The 22,120-nt window shown below is 40.3% G+C and overlaps 1 protein-coding gene across 2 annotated transcripts in view; it reads right to left on the reverse strand.

The window, feature by feature from the left end:
• Positions 1-1,952: 1,952 nt before the first annotated feature.
• TTC33 (tetratricopeptide repeat domain 33) overlaps positions 1,953-22,120 on the reverse strand; it is a 43,693-nt gene continuing 23,525 nt past the window's right edge. The window contains exons 3-5 of one of the 2 annotated variants that reach the window (XM_081943026.1): positions 19,488-19,569; positions 14,365-14,496; positions 1,953-4,634 (exon numbers count right to left, since the gene is read on the reverse strand). In XM_081943026.1, the coding sequence (XP_081799152.1) occupies positions 4,287-4,634; positions 14,365-14,496; positions 19,488-19,569 (562 nt within the window). In that variant the 3' untranslated portion in view covers positions 1,953-4,286. The remainder of the gene's footprint in view (positions 4,635-14,364; positions 14,497-19,487; positions 19,570-22,120) is intronic. The other variant, XM_081943027.1, reaches the window with a different exon arrangement.

The raw sequence follows: 22,120 nt of genomic DNA on the forward strand, positions 1-22,120 counted from the left end.
CTTAATATTTAATTATTTAAAAAAAATAGATATATATTTATTTTTTGCCATTCACCTTTCATTCTGTCCAGAGGTGGTATTCAGCAGGTTCTGACCAGTTCTGGAGAACCGATAGCAGAAATGTTGATTAGTTCAGAGAACCGGTAAATACCACCACTGACTGGCCCCGCCCACATCTTTACTTTACTTTACTTTATTTCAAACTTTTATACCGCCCCCTCTCCCAAAAGGGACTCTATTCTCTGCTTCCTGAGTCCAGCTGATCAGGAGGGAATGGGGATTTTGCAGTATCCTTCCCCTGCCGTGCCCACCAAGCCACGGCCACAGAACCAGCAGTAAAAAAAATTGAATCCCACCGATTCTGTCCCTCCTTTTGCATCCTTTCTTTCATATTAGTAGAACTCTTGTCCTGCAGCAAATTGTTTTGCAGAGAGTTGATCATGGCAAAGCGGCCTCAGCAAGTTGGTCATGGTGAATTATCATAGACTCTCCTACCTGCACATCTATCTGCTGACCCACCTGCTCAAAAAATGCCTTTCTTGGATCAGGTCAGAGCTACTGCTGTCTTCTGAAAATGCTGTGGCAGCTATTTCATTTTCTAGGGTTTTTTTTGTAGAATGCAGTACAGGTAGTCCTTGTGTCAGCGTTCCAAATATCATCCAAAATTAAATCAGAGTCCAAGGCAGAACTTTCCTCAAACTTCCAATTTATTAAGAGAGACATGTTGGCATATCTGTGGAAAACCCGAATCTGAAAGCTTCCTGGGTTATCCACCCAGTTGAAAGTTCATGATCTTGCCCCACACCCACATCCATCACATGGCCCAATCCCACTGTCACGCTGGCATTTCCACCCATCTAGTTCCGGTCAGGTGCAGAGGTGCGGAGACAAAGAATGACCGTGGGCTTCTACAAAGGAATGTTTTATTTTGACACCACCATATTTTACTCCTTACTATTCCCCCTCCCAATTACCCCACTAATGAAACAGCATAGTAAAATAATAGAGAATGTGGCAAGCCAACGATCCTAAAAGGAATATGACTGCAGGCCTGACACCTTGACTTACGACCACAATTGAGCTCAAAATTTCTTTTGCCAAGTAAGACCATTGTTAAGTGAATTTTGCCCCATTTTACAACCTTTCTTGCCACAGCTGTCAAGTGAATCACTAGAGCTGTTAAATTAAGATAATTAAGATTGTGAAAGGTGATTAAACCCTTGAACGCCTGCAACCGTCATAAATATATGAGTCAGTTGCCAAGCCTCTGAATTTTGATCGTGTGGCTATGTGGGTACTACAACAGTCATAAGTGTGAAAACTGTCATAAATCCCTTTTTTTTACTGACATTGTAATGTTGACTGGTCACTACATGGACTGTTGTAAGTCGAGAACTACCTATACTATATACAATTAGATACCATTATTTAAAATAAATGGAAATTCTGTAATAATATATATACCCACGGCTAAAACAGTCTTGAATAAATGGGAGACAAATTTATTCCATGACAAAGGCTTAAGTGATTTATGTCCAACTTTTTATTTGTGTGGAAATTTATGAAAATTACATTTATGCAAAGTTTTTTCATATGAACCTGGATGAGGATAAAAGAAAGATAGAAAAACTCACTATCTTCAAACAGTGCTTCAAATGATTATAATCAACTCTGTATAATGTACCAATTGTTCCTGCTGGCCTAATACTGCCTCTGCTTTCAGAAATTTATGGAGGCCACCAGCAAAGCTTCTGGATTAAACCTAGGAAATGCTATGCATAGAACTTATCTGTAAGAACTAGACAGGAATTGCCAGATTTACCCTAAGAAGCATAATTACACACATACTTTTCTCCCCACTGAATATTCCAGAAAGGCATCAAACATGGATTAAACTCTAAAGCAGCAGAACAAACTGTCCCTAAAAAGAATGTTTTTGTGGGTTTTTTAAAAAAACCTCTTTGCATGTCTCTCATCTCGAGTGATGGCTTAGACATATTAATTTATCTACAGCATTTTCATGCTGCTTGCAACGTTATCCTGCAATAGATGCGTTTAAATATACACAATTTCAATTAGATTATTTTAAATTGCTGTTACAAATTGCTTCCACCAAAGTTCATCTTTCTTTCTTTGATTAAAGATTAAAATCAGTCTGGGCTCTTTAAAAAAAACAAAAAAATCTTTTGTAGCAGTGGGATTAAGCCCTGGAAAAGCAATTGCCCAGAGATTTTACAGTTATACTTCATTTAATATCTACTTGTTCAGTGACTGTTTGCGATTATGACAGTGCTGAATGAGGGGAGAATTGCAAGGGGTCCTAGTAGTTGAAGCTGTTGCAGCATTCACTCCCCCCCCCCCTGGTTATGTAATTGCAATTCAGACACTTGGTGACCAGTTTGCAATTATGACGTCACATCCCTAGGTCACATGATCACCATTTATGAACTATGAACCGTATTTTTCGGACTATAAGATGCACTGGAGAATAAGACGCACCATGATTTTGAAGCGGTAAATTAAAAAAAAAAGCTTTTGCACTCTGCAGGCCTCCCAAACCCTCTGCACGCCTCATTCTTTGCAAAAAAAAAAGGGGGGGGGGCATGTAGAGGCTTTGGAAGGCTTGTAGAGTGCTCCTGGGGAGTGGGGAGGGCAAAAACGCTCTGCTTTTTGCAACCCAAAAAAGGGCACGCAGAGGCTTTGGGAGGCTTGTACAGTGCTCCCGGGGGCTGGGGAGGGCAAAAACGTGCAAAAATGGCCCGTTTTTCACTTGTTTTTACCCTCCCCAGCCCCCAGGAGCACTTTGCAAGCCTCCCAAACTCTTTGCATGTCCATTTTTTGCAAAGGGGGGAGGGTTTTGGAGGCCAGAAATGCTGTATTCAGTGTATAAGACGCACCCAGATTTTCACCCGGAGTCTTATACTCCGAAAAATACGGTAACTGATGGTTTCCACCAACGAAGTCTATGAGGAAGCTGGCAGAAGGTTGCAAATGGTGAACACATGACACATTACGCTACAACTGCACCTGACAGCAGCAACCGGACAGCCCAACCTGTCAAGGTAAATCGGCGTGGTCACATGAAATCACACCCTATGGCTGGTGTAGCTGAGTGATGGGAGTTCCTGATCCCAATGATCCTCACCAAACAGGGAATAGCTGAACCTTAAACGCCATGAAAATAATCCCTTTTGAAAAGTCCGTCGATAGTGGGAAGCATGAAGGCCACTTTATGTATTGTGTTCGAGTGCATGAATGACACAGTAGTTTAAAACTGGATTTGGAGGGAAAAGAAAAAACCCCAAGGAGAGTATCTTGCATTCAAAGCAGCATCTGAGAACTACATCTGAGAGCCACTATATTAAGGTAACAGAATGACCTTGACTCAAAGGACTACAGACTGAAACATGTTCAGCACATTCCGTACCACAGCTGTACAAGCATGTGAAGATTTTGCCTCGTCCCCTGCTTTGCTTCATCACAGCAAGAACAGATGTTAGTGAATTGCTAGCAAGCTTACAAAGCCATTCCACTTTTCTAAATTTTGGCAGTATAAAACATATACAGACCCAACACTTCCAGTTCCTATTTCAAAGCCGCTATTGCCAGACTGCTCGGTTTTCTTTCTATATTGAACACCAGGTTTCTACAATCCTCCTCCTCTTAACGACCCCATAATCCCTTGTGGGGTGGAGTCTGGGCAACTGAATGGAGCTGAGTGTTTACTGGCTGGATGCCCTTCCTGTCGCCAATCTGGAGTTCTATTCAGCAGATATATTCTCAGTGTGCCCAGAGAGAGAAATACCTGTCTCTACCTAGGATCAAACTCACAGTCTATTGATTGTGAGGCGAGAGTTCTACCTCAAGGCCACCACACCCCTCACCAGGTTTCTACAATGGTGATGCCTTTTGGGAGGATTGCACATCATCTTCCATGAACCTCAGCTAACATCCCCAGGAACCACGCTATCTGTGGATTGTGGGACATGTAGGCTGTTGCGTTAGGAAGGCACCACGTTTGCAAAGGTGTTGTTCAAAGTAGCATCCAATCTGGGAACAGGCAACAGCAATGACGTTACCGATGTTCGGTTTTCCAAATTCTGCCTCCTCTGGACACCCACGGGACACATTGCCCCTGTGCCTCCGAAGGTTTTATTGGATGGAATGGGGATCTCCACTGCTCAGTGACTCAAGGCAAGGCTCCAACAGAAGGGAAAGCAAATAAAACAACAACAGTAACAGCCGCTCCTCAAATTTATGGCTGTTACAGGAAAGGACTATGTGGATTATCGTGCTTTGATAAACACAGCACCATCGGGGACCGTTGCACACTCCTCTTGTTCGGTTACAGTCTCAACGGTCCCCGAAGCTGATACAATCACTACACTTTTAGAAGTCGAAGTGCTTTTTTCCTTTTCTGCAATGGCAGCACACACAGCCAAGATCTCATCGCTTTCAAAATCGTAATCGGGGATCGGCTCCTCCAAAGTTTTCGTCTCAGACCCCTGTGTTCCTGTCTCAGTTTTGGTTGCTTTTTTCTGTTGTTGCAATTTTTTGGCCCAGGAAAGATCTTCGTTCCACAATTCAGAGTTGAGTGGATAGATGTGCAAGGCAATCTGGAAACTTCGAATAGCCTGAAAAAAAACAAGCAGGAAAACACAGCCATTAGCATCCACCAACCCACCAGTACTTTCATGCCTTGAAAGAGTTAAGAGATGCGTCATGGAACAGTGTTAAGATCTAATGGATTTGTATGGATTCTGCTTATACCGAATACAAAACCTGATCTTTTCAAATGTGTGGCCTAGTTTGATCCAGTTTGAAACACAAACAACATATTCATTGGTGGCTTTGGTCCATGTTTCAAGTTTTGGATTTGAAATGGGCATGTTAAAATTCAACTCAGCATATCCAAGGCCGGCAGTAAATGCTATCTCGAGCTCCTCCTTTAAACAATTACTAGTTTTAAAAGTGTCTTTACAATGTGCTACATTGTTCCTAGGGTTATTTATTTATTTCTATATGCAGTGTATATAATCAGATTTGGATTTATTTCAAACTTTGATATTTCTTTAAAAGTTTTGTGCAACCTGGAAACATTCTGATACATCAAATGTCTAACATGACAGTCATTTCATTTTATAGGGTTCTTCAAAAATATCAGAAGTACTTATAAAAAGAGTCTGTTCCTTCTGATCCAGAGGGACGGGGGGGGGGGGGGGATGTGCTAAGACATTTTCAGCCTCATTATCATGGAAAAACATTTCTTTCATTCAGTGATGTCTTGATTATTGCAACATCTCCCCCAAAACATTGAATTACAGATTTAACTGTTTATCTTCTTAAACGTATAACAATGGCCTGCATAAATGTACAAGCAGACCTTACAAGCATTTGAAATAATTCCACTCAATTCTCTGCGATCCAGGACCCATCAACAGCTGATCGATAGACTGCTTAGATTGTGAATAAATGTGAAAATAATTCAGTGTTACAAAACACAAAAGGACTATTTTAATTTTCTTTCTTTTTAATGAAGTCCCCAAGGCATACATTTATCACCGTATAATTATGTAGTATGAATACTACTTATTTTTATGAATCTGAATTACTAAGCCCCTTTATTCTAATAGTATATATGGATTATTAGTTTTATTTGGGTAAAAATATAATTCACTAGGTCAAACATAGGCTTTAAACAATCATGAAACACATAATTAAATCCTCAACTATGTAATTAAACCATGGTAATGAATTCACTTCCTACAAGAGTCAGGAAAACTTCTAGATTTCATATTTCGGGGAAAAAGGACTCTTCTCATTTTAGGTTTTTGAGATAATGCTGACTATTAAGAAGCACTGAAGGGAAATTCTGATTTTCATCCACTGTAGCAACGACACACCAAAACTCTAGGACTACAATTGTCACAAAAAATCTACTCCCTAGAGATTTTTGAGTTATTTTTTGCTTGTTGTTGTCAGTCGCAAAGTCGTGTCCGATCCATCGCGACCCCATGGACAACGTTCCTCCAGGCCTTCCTGTCTACTACCATTCCCCGGAGTCCATTTAACCTCCCGCCTACTGCCTCAGTGACTCCATCCAGCCACCTCATTCTCTATCGTCCCTGTCTTCTCTCGCCCTCAATCTTTCCCAGCATTAGGCTCTTCTCCAGGGAATCCTTCCTTCTCATTAGGTGGTCAAAGTATTTGAGTATTTTTTTTTTTGCTAGTCATATTAAAAATGTTTATATATATATGTATGTATGTATGTATGTGTATATGTATGTATGTATGTATGTATATATATAAATGTATGTATATCAGCACAAATGTATGTGTGTGTATGTATGTATATCAGCACAACTACAACATATATATGCATTTTATAAAATGCATTTTAAGCCCAAGCCTGAAGATGGCAAGTGAGATCTTGCCGAAACGTTGCCAAGACAACCTGAATCCTACACGGGAAAATACAACAAAACCAGCATACAAAATCCATTAATTACACTGAATTTAAATGCAAACAGAAAGGAACTCATATTACAGTTTTACCTCAAACACTTTTTGGAATACATCAATGAGCTTGAGAAAATTCACATCATTGCACGTGACAATATATATGAGGTGGTAGAAGATTAAAGTGGATAGGGCCATCGATACATGAGGGCAGAAATCTCCGTGATGTCGAACCTATGGCACACGTGCCACAGGGGACACGCAGAGCCCTCTGCGGGCACACGAGCCGTCTCCCCAGCTCAGCTCCACTGTGCATGCATGTGCGCCTCCCGCTGGCAAGCTGATTTTCGGGTCTCTGCCGTGCATGCGGGGGGGGGGGCATGTGGGAGATGCGCATGCATGTGTGAGGATGTGGAGTGTGGGGACAGCGCAACCTCCCACACCCCATTTTTGGTAATAGGCAGCTTCAGGGAGGCCTGCTAGACCCAAAAACAGGACACGTGTGTATGTTTGTGTGTGGCATCACATGCATGGAGGGGCAAGGTGAGCGCGTGCATGCACAGGGGGACGGGGCACACAGGGTGTGTCACACATGCATTGCATTATGGGTGTGGGCATGCGATGACAAAAAGCCATCCCTGGTTTATCTTTTCTTAATCTTTTTGTGAAGAGTTTGTGTGGTTGTTGATTTGGGGGAAAATATGCCCAACTATTTTAGGGCATATGTTAAGAGTTGCCATATATACCTTGTGTCACAATGGCAGGACACTCTACAATTCATTTTTGACAACTGGAATCAGAAACAGCTCCTGAGCGCACAAAAATAATGAGGTCCTCCATGCAGTCTTGGATAGCCTTGTAGTCCACCTCTTCATCACCAGGAGAAGATGGTATACTTCAGGAAGTTATTTCACACTGTATGTTTCTACAGTATTGGCAAAAACTAATCAGAAGAACCACAATAATTACTGGAAATGAGGTAAGGTGCTACTCTGTAAGATTATTTTTTTTCCAATCTGATGCACGTCATTTCGAGCACGGTCAAAATTGTGGACGTTTTAGTTAACCGGATTAGAGGCGGCCATTCTTTAGAACTGCTGAATTATTAATAGCTGCAGAAATGGAAAACTATTTCTAGCTTTTCCAGAAATGATTGAATAGGACTTTGAATATTTTTATTTTCAGTATCAGGAATCATTATCACCATAAAAGGGAGAAGGCCTGATAAAGAGTTGCAGCCTATTGTATATACAGGACAGGCAGAAAATAGGTTTCCATATAAATTGGCAGCCATCTACTAGAAGAAAATAAAAGCTGAATATACTATACAGAGGTCTCCAGCTGACTCTCATATACACCAACAGGCCAAAGCGCTATCAGTTTCATCTCCATGTTTCTGTGGGCTTATGAGAAAGTACATTCATGAAACATACTCAATTAACTAAGGCTATCCCATAGTGCAGTGGTGGTGAACCTTTTCAGCACCGAGTGATCAAAATGGAACACATGTGCATGTGTACTGGAGTGTGCACTGACCAGATGGTGTTTGGGTTTCCAGCACTGGCCAGCGCATGTTGCCTGTTTTTTGGCCATTTTGGAGGCCATTTTCCGGCCATTTTTTGGGCTCCGGTGCCTGCAGACCAGCTGGCCGGAAACCAGAAGAACAGCTGGCGGCGGCGCATGTGCCCACAGAGAGGGCTCTACGTGTCACCTCTGGCACACGTGCCATAGGTTCACCATCACAGCCATAGTGCAATGGGAAAACAGATTTTCTTTTCTTTTTTTAAAAAAAATATTTTGTTTCTACAAACTTCACATCTTTGCAACACATTACATTTTTTTAACCTATCTGTTGTGTCTGTTTTATCTATGCAAATAAATATTTTATAACTATGACTTCATATATTTGTGCATTTACATTATTTCATACATTTTTTCATTCTATATATAATATTCTATATGTTCTACGTATAGCAGGTTTTACTACGTTTATGTTGTTTTGTGTAATATTTATTTGCTATAGTCTATCTCATATTTCAATCTTTTAATCCTTTTCCAATTTTGTAGTTGTCTATTGTTTTGTTGATCTTTCTTCCTTTCTTTTTTGTTTTCCTGCTTTTCCCCTCCTTTCCTCTCTAGCCAATTGTATAATAAATCCCATACGGAGTAATATTCAGATTCGTCTTTCTCTTTTAGTTCTTTTGTGAGCCTATCCATCTCTGCACATTCCAATATTTTTTTAATTACATTTTCTTCTGTTGGTATATAATTATTTTTCCAGTTTTGTGCGAATATAATTCTTGCTACCGTAACGATGTGTAAAAATTAAGTATCTAGCATTTTTTTCATAATTTCCTTTTATAATCCCTAACAAAAATAATTCAGGTTTTAGTGCAATTTGATGTGTAGTAATCTCCTCTAGCCAATCTAGTTTTCATGCACCCAGCTTGGTTTGTGTATTGACTCATGGATTACCAAAGTCCTTTTTTTTCCCCTAATTTAGTGTGTTATAAGCACTTGGCACAACATTTTATTTTTTTGATAAATATAATACTTATTGAGATTTTCTTTGCAATGTGGGAAGAAAAGGAAGGATTTTGAACGTTTCTCCTTCCACAATAAAATGTAATAAATATTTTCAGATATCTAACATTATGTCCTCTTTACCAGCTAGGTAGTTATCAAAAATAGCCTCTCAGCTGTAGGCTGAAATTGGTGTGTTTATGAATTTTTTTTATCTTAGTCTCACTCATTATCCATTTTTGGAATTTTAAGTATGCTTGACTTCATATTATTCATCAAAAAGTTTGAGAAATCTTTTAGCCTTTCACAATCTAATAGAACTATGAAAACATTAATACCAGCAAGAGTTTCTTGTTCATCATCATAGAAAAACACAGAAGTAGAATACATTTTTGGCTAAACAATGCCATTTCAACTGAAAATGGAGTAGCAATCACAAGGTAGTTTTTAATCCAGGAAGTAGAATTGCATTTTGCCTATTCCTGCTACCTTGCGTTTTTCATCATTATGCTTTTATTGATTTGTCTTTCTTTCAGCAATTTGGCAATTCTCATTAATTCCCTAATATCAGGGTTATCTGATCACCAGATTGCTCAGATGCCATCAGTTGTTAAAACTTATTTAGTACCTTGCAAAAGAAAGATTGGCTAACCAAGTCTGACTGCAAAGGATATCTTATTTATCAAAATCTTTCTGTCCAACAAAATCCCCCACTCTTCCTGAAGAGATCACATTTTGCATTGGAATGAACATCTGCCTAATATGATGCAATAAATGTGACAGCTGATGCTGATATTAGCAATGGACCCATGAACATAGTCTAAACAACACGTTCTATTCGAAATCATAACAAAAGTTGCCTAACTAGTTGCTTATGAACTTAAGACGGTGTAACTCAGGTTTCGGGACACGTTGCTAAACTTTTGTAAACTCACTGCTAACTACAATGTTGACTTTGCTGATGTTTCTATATTTATTACAGCATAATGCTAACACAGCACAACGTAGCAACCCTGGAGTTCTTCAAATATTACTAGAACTTTGGACTCCTTCTTGTGATCTCTCTCTCTGACCTAGATGGATGGTTGAGAGGAAACTGGACGTTTTAGGCTAGAGCAGTGGTGTGATATGACCGGTACGCCCCAGTATGGGCGTACCGGTGCCTGCTGGGAGCACCAGATACCATTTCGGTACGGTGCTCCGGAGGACCCACCCACCAGCCTGCTCACCTTATCTGCATTTGAGCCGATTGGGGCTTTCGTGCATGCGCACAGAGCGTACGATGCCTGCGTGACGCTCTGCCGAGCAGCCGGAGGGTTGCGGGGGGTAAGTATGCATGTGCGTGCATGTGGTGGCCGCCAGGCTCCCTTGCAGCATACCGGTTGCAATGGGATCCGGAACCCACCACTTGTCTGGAGGCAGGTAAGATCAGAGGTGAAGAAGATTAAGGAAACAGCAGCAGTAGATTGCTACTAACTAGACAAACAGATTCTATGAAAAATACCCTGGATATATAAAAAAAGAGCCCAACGTGGTTCTGGCTCTTGTAGGCCTTCTGCTGAAAGGATCATAAATCCTCCTGTCTGGATTACTGTTGAAGAACATTCAGAAGCTTCAACTGGTGCAGCATGCAACTGCAAGGTTGGAAATGGTGTTGGTTACTCAGCACATGTAACACCACAGCTTCATGAGTTGCATTCATGGCCAGATGCAATTCAAGGTACTGGCAGTCATCTTTAAAGTCCTTCCTAGCTTGGGTTCAATTACCTTCTCCCAGTCGTTTATACCCTTTGCAATCCAGTCTTGCAGGATGGGCATATTCCAGGTCCCATCAGCCAAGGAATATCAGCAGGTGGGGACGAGGAGCTGTGCCTTCTCTGTGATAGTGTCTCCCTTTTGGAACATTCTCCTCTTAAAGATTACGATGGCCAAACTCTGCAGGCCTTATGGAAGGTCTTAAAAAACCTGGTTATGTGCAGGGTCTGGGGTCCCAAGGGAGTGAACCCTCTTTTCCGGTTAACATTTATAAGTGTGTGTGTGTGTGTGTGTGTGTGTGTGTTTTGCATTTGGTTTTCTGCCTGGAACGCTCCTAGGGTGGAGCTGAAAGGCAAAAGAGAAGCAGTATGCTCCCTCCCACATTTGGGCATATCAGGTGCTTTGCAGCAATATTAGTTACAGGCAATAAGGCAGCAATTTTCATAAATGGAAAAAGAAATCCTCAATTTCTCTCTTCATATTGGAATATAAATACACTACTGGCATTACCAAACATTCAAATAACTTCTTAGAAACACACTAACAGATTCAACTCACATTGGTTTTCATACCCAGAGATTACACGTCTGACTATATATATGAAGACCCCAGTATTCCTACTTGAAAACATGGGAGTGACTGAAATACTCCATTGCTTCATTTCATACAAAGAAAATGCCCTATTTTAAGGCTGCAGCAGAAAAAAGCATGGTGTTTCCCACGCAAAGTCACAATGAAACTTTTACGAAAGTTGCAATGGAAACTTTTCTAGAGCAAGAGAAATGAGGATACCAGAATAAAATATTTGGAGGAAAACAGTGTAGAGAGATTTAAAAGAGAAAAAAAAACCATCAAGAAAAACCATGTGAAGAATGCTACCAAAGTAATTCAATATATGGTTATTAAACTGACAGGGTGACTCAGATGTGATTCAGGAGGAATTCTGGGAGTTGAAGTCCACAAGTCTTAAAGTTCCCAAGTTTGGACACCCCTGATGTAAGTAATTAGGAATAGATGCAATAAGTCTCTTTTTATAATTAATTAAATTTTTGATTGTTCAAAGTTTGTACTGAAGCTTAACCAAAACGTGTTTGTTTATATCTTCCTCCCTGTTCTGGTCAAAATTAACATGTACATGTTTAAATGAAAGCAGAAAGCCTTGGTAACTCGGTGATACATTTGTGAAATACTTGATCATTTCTCCACATCAGAAGAAATGTTTTCTTTCATGAAAGAAATGAAAAGAAGATGTAATAAATGAACATTAGCAACCTTGAGAAATCTGCCTTTCCATTTCTCACAGGAATGTTTGCCAGACTAACCATGAGTGAGAGGGTGCATACTTGTATCATCAGTGAAAAATCATGTCTTATGTCTTTCCTTGTATAACTGAACTATGAAGTAGAATCCTTTGTGATATCCAGGTCTTCCGGAATGAATGCTTTGGATGGCCCAGAAATTAAGTGGATGTAGAAGCAATTTCTCGAAGGCAGGAAGTTTGAAAACCGTAATGTTAAATTAAGAGCGAATTAGCAACCATTTGGGATGAATTCAAAGTTAATAAATTCTAGGATTACAACCAAATTCCTAATATAATTGGATCACAGTCCAGCTGGAATTCTGCTTGCACAGTCTCTTTCACAATCAAGCTAGATTAAGAAAAAGTTCCAGGAAATCTAACAAGACTTGAAAATTAAAGTGAGATACTGCAGATTAACTAACACAGTGTTTTAGCTATTGGGGGCAATATGTTGACTCTGTAAACTGCTTAGAGAGAGCTATAAGCACTGTAAAGCACTATATAAGTCTAAGTGTTATTGCTATCACAACTTTTATCTAGTCACTTGTATACACATTAAAGATGCAAGAAGGAACAACTAACTGTGTAGCTTCCATAGGTTTTTGTATTTGATAAAAATATACAGGCAGTCCTCGACGTATGACCACGATGGAGCCCAAAATTTATGTTGCTTAACTAAGACAGATGTTGAGTGCCTTTTGCCCAACTTTATGACCTTTCTTGCCATAGTGGTTAAGCAAATCATTGCAGTTGTTAAGTTAGTAACATCATTGTTAAGTACATCTGTCTTCTCCATTGACTTTGCTTATCAGAAGGCAGCATAAGGTGATTGCATGACCTCAGGACACTGCAACCGTCATAAATATGAGTCAGTTGCCAAGTGTTTGAATTTTGATTATATGACCCCATGGTAATGCTAAAAGAGTCATAAGTGTGAAAAACAGACATAAGTCACTTTTTTCAATGTCATTGTAACTTCAAACTAGCAGTTCACTAAATGAACGATTGTAAGCTGATGACTACTTGTATATAAAATAACTTTCCAGAAGTTGGAAACTACAGGTAGATCTTGCTCAACAAATGCTCGATTTGGAACTTAGGAAGGCTCTAGAATTCAGTATTGAACCTGTCCACTTCCTGAAGGTCAACAAATACAGATCCCAAATAACATTGCTAGATTTTACCTCAGCACCTCTGTCAACTCTGTCCAACTAGCTTCCAGCTCTGACTGAATATCAGTGGTTTTATTCTACAATTAACATTTTCAAATTTGTCTGAAATGGTATAGGTTCTCCTGCTTGAGCAGGAGGCTGGACTAGAGGACCTCCAAGGTTCTGTTCTGTTCTATTCTGTTCTATTCTATTCTTATTCCAGCTGTGGGTTCCAGATCCCATTGCAACCGGTATGGTGCAATGGGGCCTGGCGTCCTCTACATGAATGCGCACATGTGAGCAGCGCGCACATGCCTCCTTACCTCCTGTGACGCTCCGCGACGCCTCCACAACGCTCCAGCTGCTCGGTGTAGCGTTGCGCAGGCGCCATACGCTCCGTGCACATGTGCGGAAGCCCCAAAGAGCTCAAATACAGGTAAGGACGACGGGTGAGCAGGTGAGCCCTCCGGAGCACCGTACCGGCACAGTACGCAGTGCTCCGGGCAAGCACCGGTACGCCCATACCGGGGCCAACTGTCGTAACCCACCACTGTCTTATTCCTATTCCTAATTCTAATTCTACTCTACTCATCAGAGTGGTCAATCAACGTTCTTCCAGAATTAGAAACCCATTCCCTATAACCAGGATGAGAAACTCTAAATCACACTGGAGCAGGAGGCTATTCAGTAGAAATCTTTTCACATATTCTTTTTGGTCCTGCATTCCAGAATTTGACCAGGTACTCAACCAAGCTACTTGCTAGTCCATTGGGAAAATCATAAATGCCCTATGAAAACCAGCTGCCCACATCAGGTACCTGGGGAGGACCGAGTGTAAGTCTTTCCTCTCTGTGGAAAGCAGTGGGACAGAAAGCTCCAGATACTAGACTGGTCTGACTACAACAAGACTGCTGGCAATATACTGCACTTCCAGGTCACAATTCACCTGGCTTTAAGATAAAAACCAGATACCTGGCAGATACCTGCATCCTACGTAGGACAGGTCCATGAAGATCTGGAACAAGCCCATGGTTGTCATTGTGGCTATGAAATAATTAATTGCCTCTGACTCTCTCCTCTTTGCAGAAATTCGTGTAAGTTCCTGAAGCAATGGTTTTTTTCACAGGTGTATAAATGGCTGTCAAAAGTACTACCCAGTTCTGTGTTTATACTTACCAATGTGATTTCTCCTAATCCAAGCTGGGCCCTCCCCAGCGTTTGCCATGCTTCCCAAGAATGGGAATCTCTCTGCACAGCCATTTCTGCTGCCTGGACTGCAGGAAACATTTCATGCAGAGACATCAGAACCTAAATAGAAAGGGGGGTGAGGGGTGGGAGAAAGACCTAAACTTCAGACATTGTTTTTCTTCTTTTATTGATTCAAATTTCAAAGCTTCCCAACAATTTTGGATGAGTTACAAATTTTTTAAAAAGAAAATGGTCAACCAGAAGAATATATCTTGTATAGCCCTGGAGAGATTAATAACAGAATGACCTAAAATTCCAGGTGAAAAGATAGCGGGAAACATTACAGGAGAGTTTGAGAGCATTTTAAGATTCATAAAATCAAAAGCTGCCAATTTAAATTTGGATTTTAAATTATATGTAATAGCAGTAACACTTAGGCTTACTATAGTTCTCCATAGTGCTTTTACAACCCTCTCTAAGCAGTTTACACAACCAACACATTGCCCCCAACAATCTAAGCCCTCATTTTACCGACCTTGAAGGATGGAAGGCTGAGTCAACCTTGAGCCGATCCCGGATCGAACTCCAGGCTGTGGGCGGAGTCAGCCTGCAATACTACATTCTAACCACTGTACATCCATGGCTCTTGATGCTTCACCTTTTTAAAAGTGAGCTCAATTAAGAGTGAAATATCACCATCATCATCATCATCATCATCTTAGCCATTGTCTATCCACTGCTGGATGAAGGCCTTTTCCGCAAGTTTCCAATCAATACGGTTCTGAGGGTTGTTGTTGTTGTTGTTGTTGTTGTTTGCCAATTGGAGCTGCAATACTTGCTGATGTCATCAATCCATCTTGTTTCATGGACACTTTTTATCAAATGGATCCATTCTATTAACATCAGTTCTTCTTGCTATGTGACCAGCCCATTTCCATTTTGTTTGCTCTCTTGATGATATCGTATGCTTTCATTTGTTCTCTTAATTCATGTGCAGGTCTTTCCATCTTGTCTTGTGATACCGACCATGTATCTTTCTATGGCTCTTTGCACCGTGTGTGTGTGTATGTGTGAGGGACAGAAGCCAGCAGGGAAGGTCACAAATCATTCTGATAAATTGCATTCACTCTCATAGCATTTTACACATAAAGCACATCTAGTGTGACTGCCTGCGCACCCAGCAGCAGCCACGCCCACCCCTGCTAGGCTCACGTTGTGCCACCCATTCACATACCCTCTCCCACACTGCAACAGCCATGTCTATCTGCCTATTGATTTGCTTATGAGTTCTGGGCCTTGTGACTTCTTGCTGCCTTCCACGCGGATTTTGCTTACTGCAAGCTGACAGGAAGTTATAAGGAAGTCCTTGCTTAAATCCCATGATCCTTGCTTAATAATGACAATAGCAAGTGCCAGGATTGCTGTCACTAAGAAATGGGGTCATGTGACATCACACTTTATGACTGCATTGCTTACGATGGAAATTCTGGTTCCGATCGCCGCCATCATCCAAGAACTGCCTCTAGTGTCATGGCTGAGAAACCCATGAAACTAGGAGATGCCTAGGTTGGAGAGTGCAATTGTACTTAACCCTGTCTTAAAATTTACAAAGCAAAACTATACTGCTTTCTAACTAAACAATGAATTTGTATTTTGGGGGGGTAAAGAAATTTATCAGTATTGCGCAATCACTTGTTACAGTATTACAGACAAGAATTCTAATACCAGGTGGTTGATCTAGGCCAGGGGGTCAACCTGGATTTCTTCAAGAGCCAGATCAGCATTGTAGTTCTCCTCCATGGGTTGACCGGGGAGGGGGGGTAGACAGGACATACACCTCCTGCAGCATTCTGCTGGCCAAAACGGGACAAGGGGGAGGCCACACACAGCACCCCCGTGCCCCGTTTTCGGCCTAGGCGGTCTCCCGCATCACTTTGCTGAGGCACCTTTGCTATTTCCAGGCGGGCCCCATGGGCCAGATTTAAGCACCCCACAAGCCAGATTTGGACCACGGGTCTTGAGTTTGACACCCCTGTTCTAGGCATTTCACGCCTGGCTCTTGAAACTCCCTTTTTTAGTTTCATGGAAATAGCCAACAAAACGATTGGTTTTCATTTTACGTGATTTCAAATGTGCATCAATTTTTAAATTTGATCATACGCTCAGCTTTCAAATTACGACCGTTAGCGCCTGGCTAGATCCATTTTCAACTTGCGCAAAAGTATATTGATCCATCAGCAATCGGCATGTTTTATTTCTGGCTTTTAAAAAGGACCAAAGAAAAACGGAAAAAAAAATCAGATGCAAATTCTGTTTGTTCTAATCTCATCCCAAAATCAAGTCAAAAAATCTGGACATACGCTTGGAATGCTTGAGGCTTGCAAAGCATGTGGCTTGGCAGAACTAATCTCTCCTGAGTCATTAATGTGTATTAATTCTTCTCATGTAACGTTGGGAAATGGGAATAAATGGGAACAATTACAGGATGCTGCTGGTTGTAAAAATGTGATGTGGAAGCTCCTTCCAGTCCTTGTTTGTACATCATCCAGAGCAGAACAATAAATCCGAATTGCCCTCCTATGCACTGTACCCAAGATGGAAATTACGAACAGCATCTGTAATAATAAACCCACTTCTGGTCCTTCACCTTTCGTTGCAGGTTGTTTGCTCCATGGCACAGATGCTACTGTTGACACAGAGTGTTTCATTTACATCTTTCACACAACAGCTGGTGGATTTAAGGTTGCTCACTAATGAGAGACAACTTGCTCCGTTCATTATTTGACTTTTAAAGTACTACTGCATTAACATTAGAGCCCGCCCCAAGATGAAGAAAAAAAAGCCATCGCACAATTCCTCCCGGGGATATGCAAATGTATATGTGCACTATTAAAAACTCCCTAACATTATGGACAACTTAAAAGTTTCTATGAGTCATTTATAGAGCACTTATCAAAGCAGGGAGAATCCAAGAGCCTTTTTTAAAAAAAATTCTTTTAGAAAAATAACGCACAAGTCAGGCATGGTGTGGTTAGAAAGATAGAACAGACACGTAGAACATGGTGTGCCTCTTTGGACTGCAGCCATCACATCCTAATTTAAACGCAGGCTGATTTTTGATGTTCCAAAGCAAAAACGTGGAGCAGACACAAATCACCTTTCTTCTGCTACAGCATTCAGAAGGCTATAAATGGATATATAAATACATGTAATCCTTAACTTACAACAGTTCGTTTAGTGATTGCTCAAAGTTACTCAAAGTTACAAAGCACTGAAAAATGAGACTTATATTTTTTCACAGTTACGGCTTTTGCAGCCTCCCCATGATCAAAATCCAGATGCCGGCCAACTGGTTCATATTGATGACCGTTGCTGTGTCTCAAGGTCATGGGATTCCCCTTTTGTGACCTTATTACAATTACAATTACAATAGCAGAGTTGGAAGGGACCTTGGAGGTCTTATAGTCCAACCCCCTGCCTAGGCAGGAAACCCTATACTGTTTCAGACAAATGGCTATCCAACATCTTCTTAAAGACTTCCAGTGTTGGGGCATTCACAACTTCTGGAGGCAAGCTGTTCCACTGATTAATTGTTCTAACTGTCAGGAAGTTTCTCCTCAGTTCTAAATTGATTCTCTCCTTGATTAGTTTCCACCCATTGCTTCTTGTTCTACCCTCAGATGCTTTGGAGAATAGTTTGACTCCCTCTTCTTTGTGGCAACCCCTGAGATATTGGAACAATGGTATCATGTCTCCCCTAGTCCTTCTTTCTCTTAAGCTAAACATACCCAGTTCAAGCAACCGTTCTTCATATGTTTTAGTCTCCAGTCCCCTAATCATCTTTGTTGCTCTTCTCTGCACTCTTTCTAGAGTCTCCACATCTTTTTTACATCGTGGCGACCAAAACTGGATGCAGTTTCTCACAAGCAAAGTCAAAATGGGGAAGCCAAGTTCACTTAACAATCGGGTTACAAATTGCAGTGATTCACTTAACAACTGTGACAAGGAAGATCCTAAAATGGGGCAAAACTCACTTAACGTAACCACTTAACCCATGTCTCGCTTAACAACAGACCTTTGGGACTCTATCGTGGTTGTTAAGTTAAGGACTACCTGTAATTGCTGTATTGTATCCTTTTTGCTCTCAAAAGTTATTCTGCAAATTGTATGGTTTGCATATCCCTTACAGGTAAGTCCTCGACTTCCAACTGCAACTGAACCCAATGTTTCCATTGCTAAGCAGTTTCATGAGCCACGCTCCATTTTACGACCACTTTTTGTCACAACTTTTAAGTGAATCATGTGACCCTTAAGTAAATCTGGTGTCCCTTATCGTCTTTGCTCATCAAAAGCCAGCTAGGAATGTCGCAAATCACATGAACCCCCCCTCCCCCCTCATGTTCCCCTTTCTTATTTTGTTTCTTTATTGGTTGGGAAGCAATTCTTTCCATGCTTTGAGTCTTCTGCTAGTCTATACACATGCCTGTACTATCTTTGATCAATATTTCAAATAAAATCAATTTAACCTTGTTAAATTGCTCTTGCTCTTGGCTCATTTGGATACAAGAGGCTAGTGACTTCTTGTAAGCTGCTGGCTTTGGAACTAATAAATGATTGTTTGGATCTTCTGCAGTTGGTACTTTCTGGGTGAGTTTCCCACTATAGCAACCTTACTTGTATTTCCCATTCGTTGTGGGCAATTACATGGGCAGATAGCTATGTAAGATAACATCCAAGACATTTAAAAGACAGCAGGTTGGGATTTAATGATCCAACAGCTAGGCATTTCTTTACAAAGCTGTAAGATAACACCTTCTAAGTCTGTATTTATATGTTTTGAGTGAACTATCCATAGTTGTAAATAGTTTCAGCTTGCCACTTAAGTATACAGTTAGCAGAAAATCTTAATTTGGGTCTGCTGAATATCTTTAGGACATTCACTTGGAAGCAAGTGGAGAAGAAACACAAGAGTGGAAAGCTTTAGAACAATATAAAATAGCAAGGATATATTTTTTGTTTCTGACTGGAATTATTACTGATTTTAGGGGAAAAGATAAGAAAGACACCAAGTTGCACTTGCTTCTATTGCAAAGAAATGATCCAAGTATTACCTGTGATTTCATCTCATACAGAGTGGCATTTTCAGGGGTTAACTGAAGTGCTTCGTCCCATTTGTGAAGAGCTTCCTGGTACCTGAAAGTTGTTAAGAAGGAATTTCTTTTTAATAAATGTATGAATATTTTAAAGGTTTGCACCTTGATCATTGTGCCAAATGTGTTTTTTAACAGTGATGTATTTGTGGAGATATCTCCTAACGCAATGTTTCTCAACCCTGGCAACTTTAAGATGCCTGGACTTCTAACTTTAAGATGCCTGGACTTCAACTCCTAGTCAGCTAGGGAATTCTGGGAATTGAAATCCAGACATCTTAAAAGATACTAATGTTGAGAAGCACTGTCCTAAATAGTACAAGTTTGCTGCATAGTTCATTAATAGGTGCCTTTTTCTCCACTCCCATTCTTATCCCGAAAATCTAAACTAACACTTGCTCAACTGCTGAAATACAATCAGATGTTTTTACAGCATGCCCTGAGGATCTAAAGCCTTAGATACATACTAGATAAATGGTCTATATCATGTATATGTACAGCCATAAATGAGCTATACTTTTGCTTATCCCAAAGGTTTAGTTTTTCCTAACTTGCAAAAAAAAATATTAACAAAGTAATATTAATTGAACATGAAGTTAATCTGAAGCTAAGCATTACATATTCAGAACTGTAAGCGTGCATCTGTCGTATGATATCTGTCATAAAGAGACAAGTCCTGTGAGATAAATAGCTTTACTGTAGACTGTGAATTTTCTACCCAAAAGGTACAAGAACTAGTAGGATTTGCACGTGGGAAAATATGTTGTCCGGGAAAATAATAATTCAACTAAATTCCTTAGCTTCAAGCCATAACATTAAACAGAAGACTGATGACTTAGCATTCTTCAGAACTTGGCAACAAACTTATGCTTCTGTAATACTGCAATATCTTTAAATTTTGAAAGAATTCCTCACAATTTTCTGCCGCATTAGTGTAAATCAAATTCATTTATAGTACCATCTTAACATTCTGAGAACATCATTTATTTTAAAACAAACCACTAATATGAGTAATAGCACACTTATAAATAATAATCAGTGTCTTTTGAAATGGGTTTCTGTTTTTTTAAAAAAGGTTTATTTTTAATAAGCAATATAACTTTTTTTTAGTTTTAACTATCTGCTTATCTTACATGAGCTGTCTTAAATGTCTAAATGTGATCTCAGTAATTTTTTAAAAATACAAATACATAGGACCCAGGGGAAATGACTGTACAGTCATTAACTTTTTTTTAAAAAAAAGAAGATAAACCAGGGTAGATGATGTTTCATGTTTCACTCAAAAGAATCTGAGGGACAAAAAAAGAAGTAATAAAAGTATTAAGCTCAATGGCCAGGGGAAAAAAAATCATTACTTTGGAGATAACTCTGAAGTTTACATGTCAGCAAAACAAAGAAAGGAGAACCATCTTCTCTAGAGGGAACATATTTCTCCACGGGCAAAATATGAACTGTTCAATGGGCCCCATTTTTTTAAAAAAAAATTATCAGTGGAAAAACATTCATGCAAGAATATATTTTTGCATGTTGATCCGAGGATGGCACCAACAGACTAGAAGCTTATCAGCCTTCCCCAGTTGTCATCCAAAAATGAGTTGGAATTGGAAATTTGCCAGAATTCTTATCCAGCATGGGTGCTGCTCTCCCATAAATATGGAGGGTGCCAAACGAAGGTAAACTGATCTAGATCCTCAAAATCCAGAAGCAAAGTCCTCAGTCAGTGCAAAGAGACTTCCCACTTTTTGCAACCTCTTCAATTTCCTTTCTTGGCTCTCCTTACTGAGCTAGGCCAGCCCAGCTTGGATGCGCAGACATGGTGTTCGGGCTGTCAGAACATGTAGGAGGAGTTCTGGTTCCTACTGTGTTGCTGCATGAAATGCTGACATAAGTTTGTTCTCAGTCCTTCTGTACATTTTTCATCTGGGTATTTTTTAGGCACTCCAACAAAGCACCCAGATGGGAGAAGGATCTGTGATGTACATTAAGGTAGGGCGCTTAGTTTAAAACAGATGCTAGGCACTTGGATTATCTTAAGTCATTTGAGGCAAGTGTTAGCCACAATTAATAACAAACAAATAGACCTCGACTCTATTACTCATCACGCTGAGCAGCAGGTCCTTTAAAACGAAAGCGACTATTTATGGGACTTGATTGGAACAAGTCTTCGTACAGAATGTCTATCTATGTGGTAAGGAGTTGACACTAGGACGCAATGTAATCATCACCATTATGGAAATACACTGCTTATCTTAAATATGGACTGAATTGACATTGCCTCTTTGCTGGTAGAAGGGATGCGGTGGCTCAGTGACTAATACGCTGACTAATGAGCTTGTCGATCGAAAGGTCGGCAGTTCGAATCCCTAGCGCTGCGTAACAGGGTGAGCTCCCGTTACTTGTCCCAGCTTCTGCCAACCTAGCAGTTCGAGAGCATGTAAAAATGCAAGTAGTAAAATAGGAACCACCTTTGGTGGGAAGGTAACCGCATTCCATGCACCTTTGGCATTTAGTCATGCCGACCACGTGACCACAGAGACGTCTTCAGACTAGCACATATGTGCAAGGGGAACCTTTACCTTTTACCTTCTCTGGTA

The sequence above is a fragment of the Natrix helvetica genome (genome assembly GCF_964273705.1).
Source record: "Natrix helvetica genome assembly, chromosome: 2".
Taxonomy (NCBI): Eukaryota; Metazoa; Chordata; class Lepidosauria; order Squamata; family Natricidae; genus Natrix; species Natrix helvetica.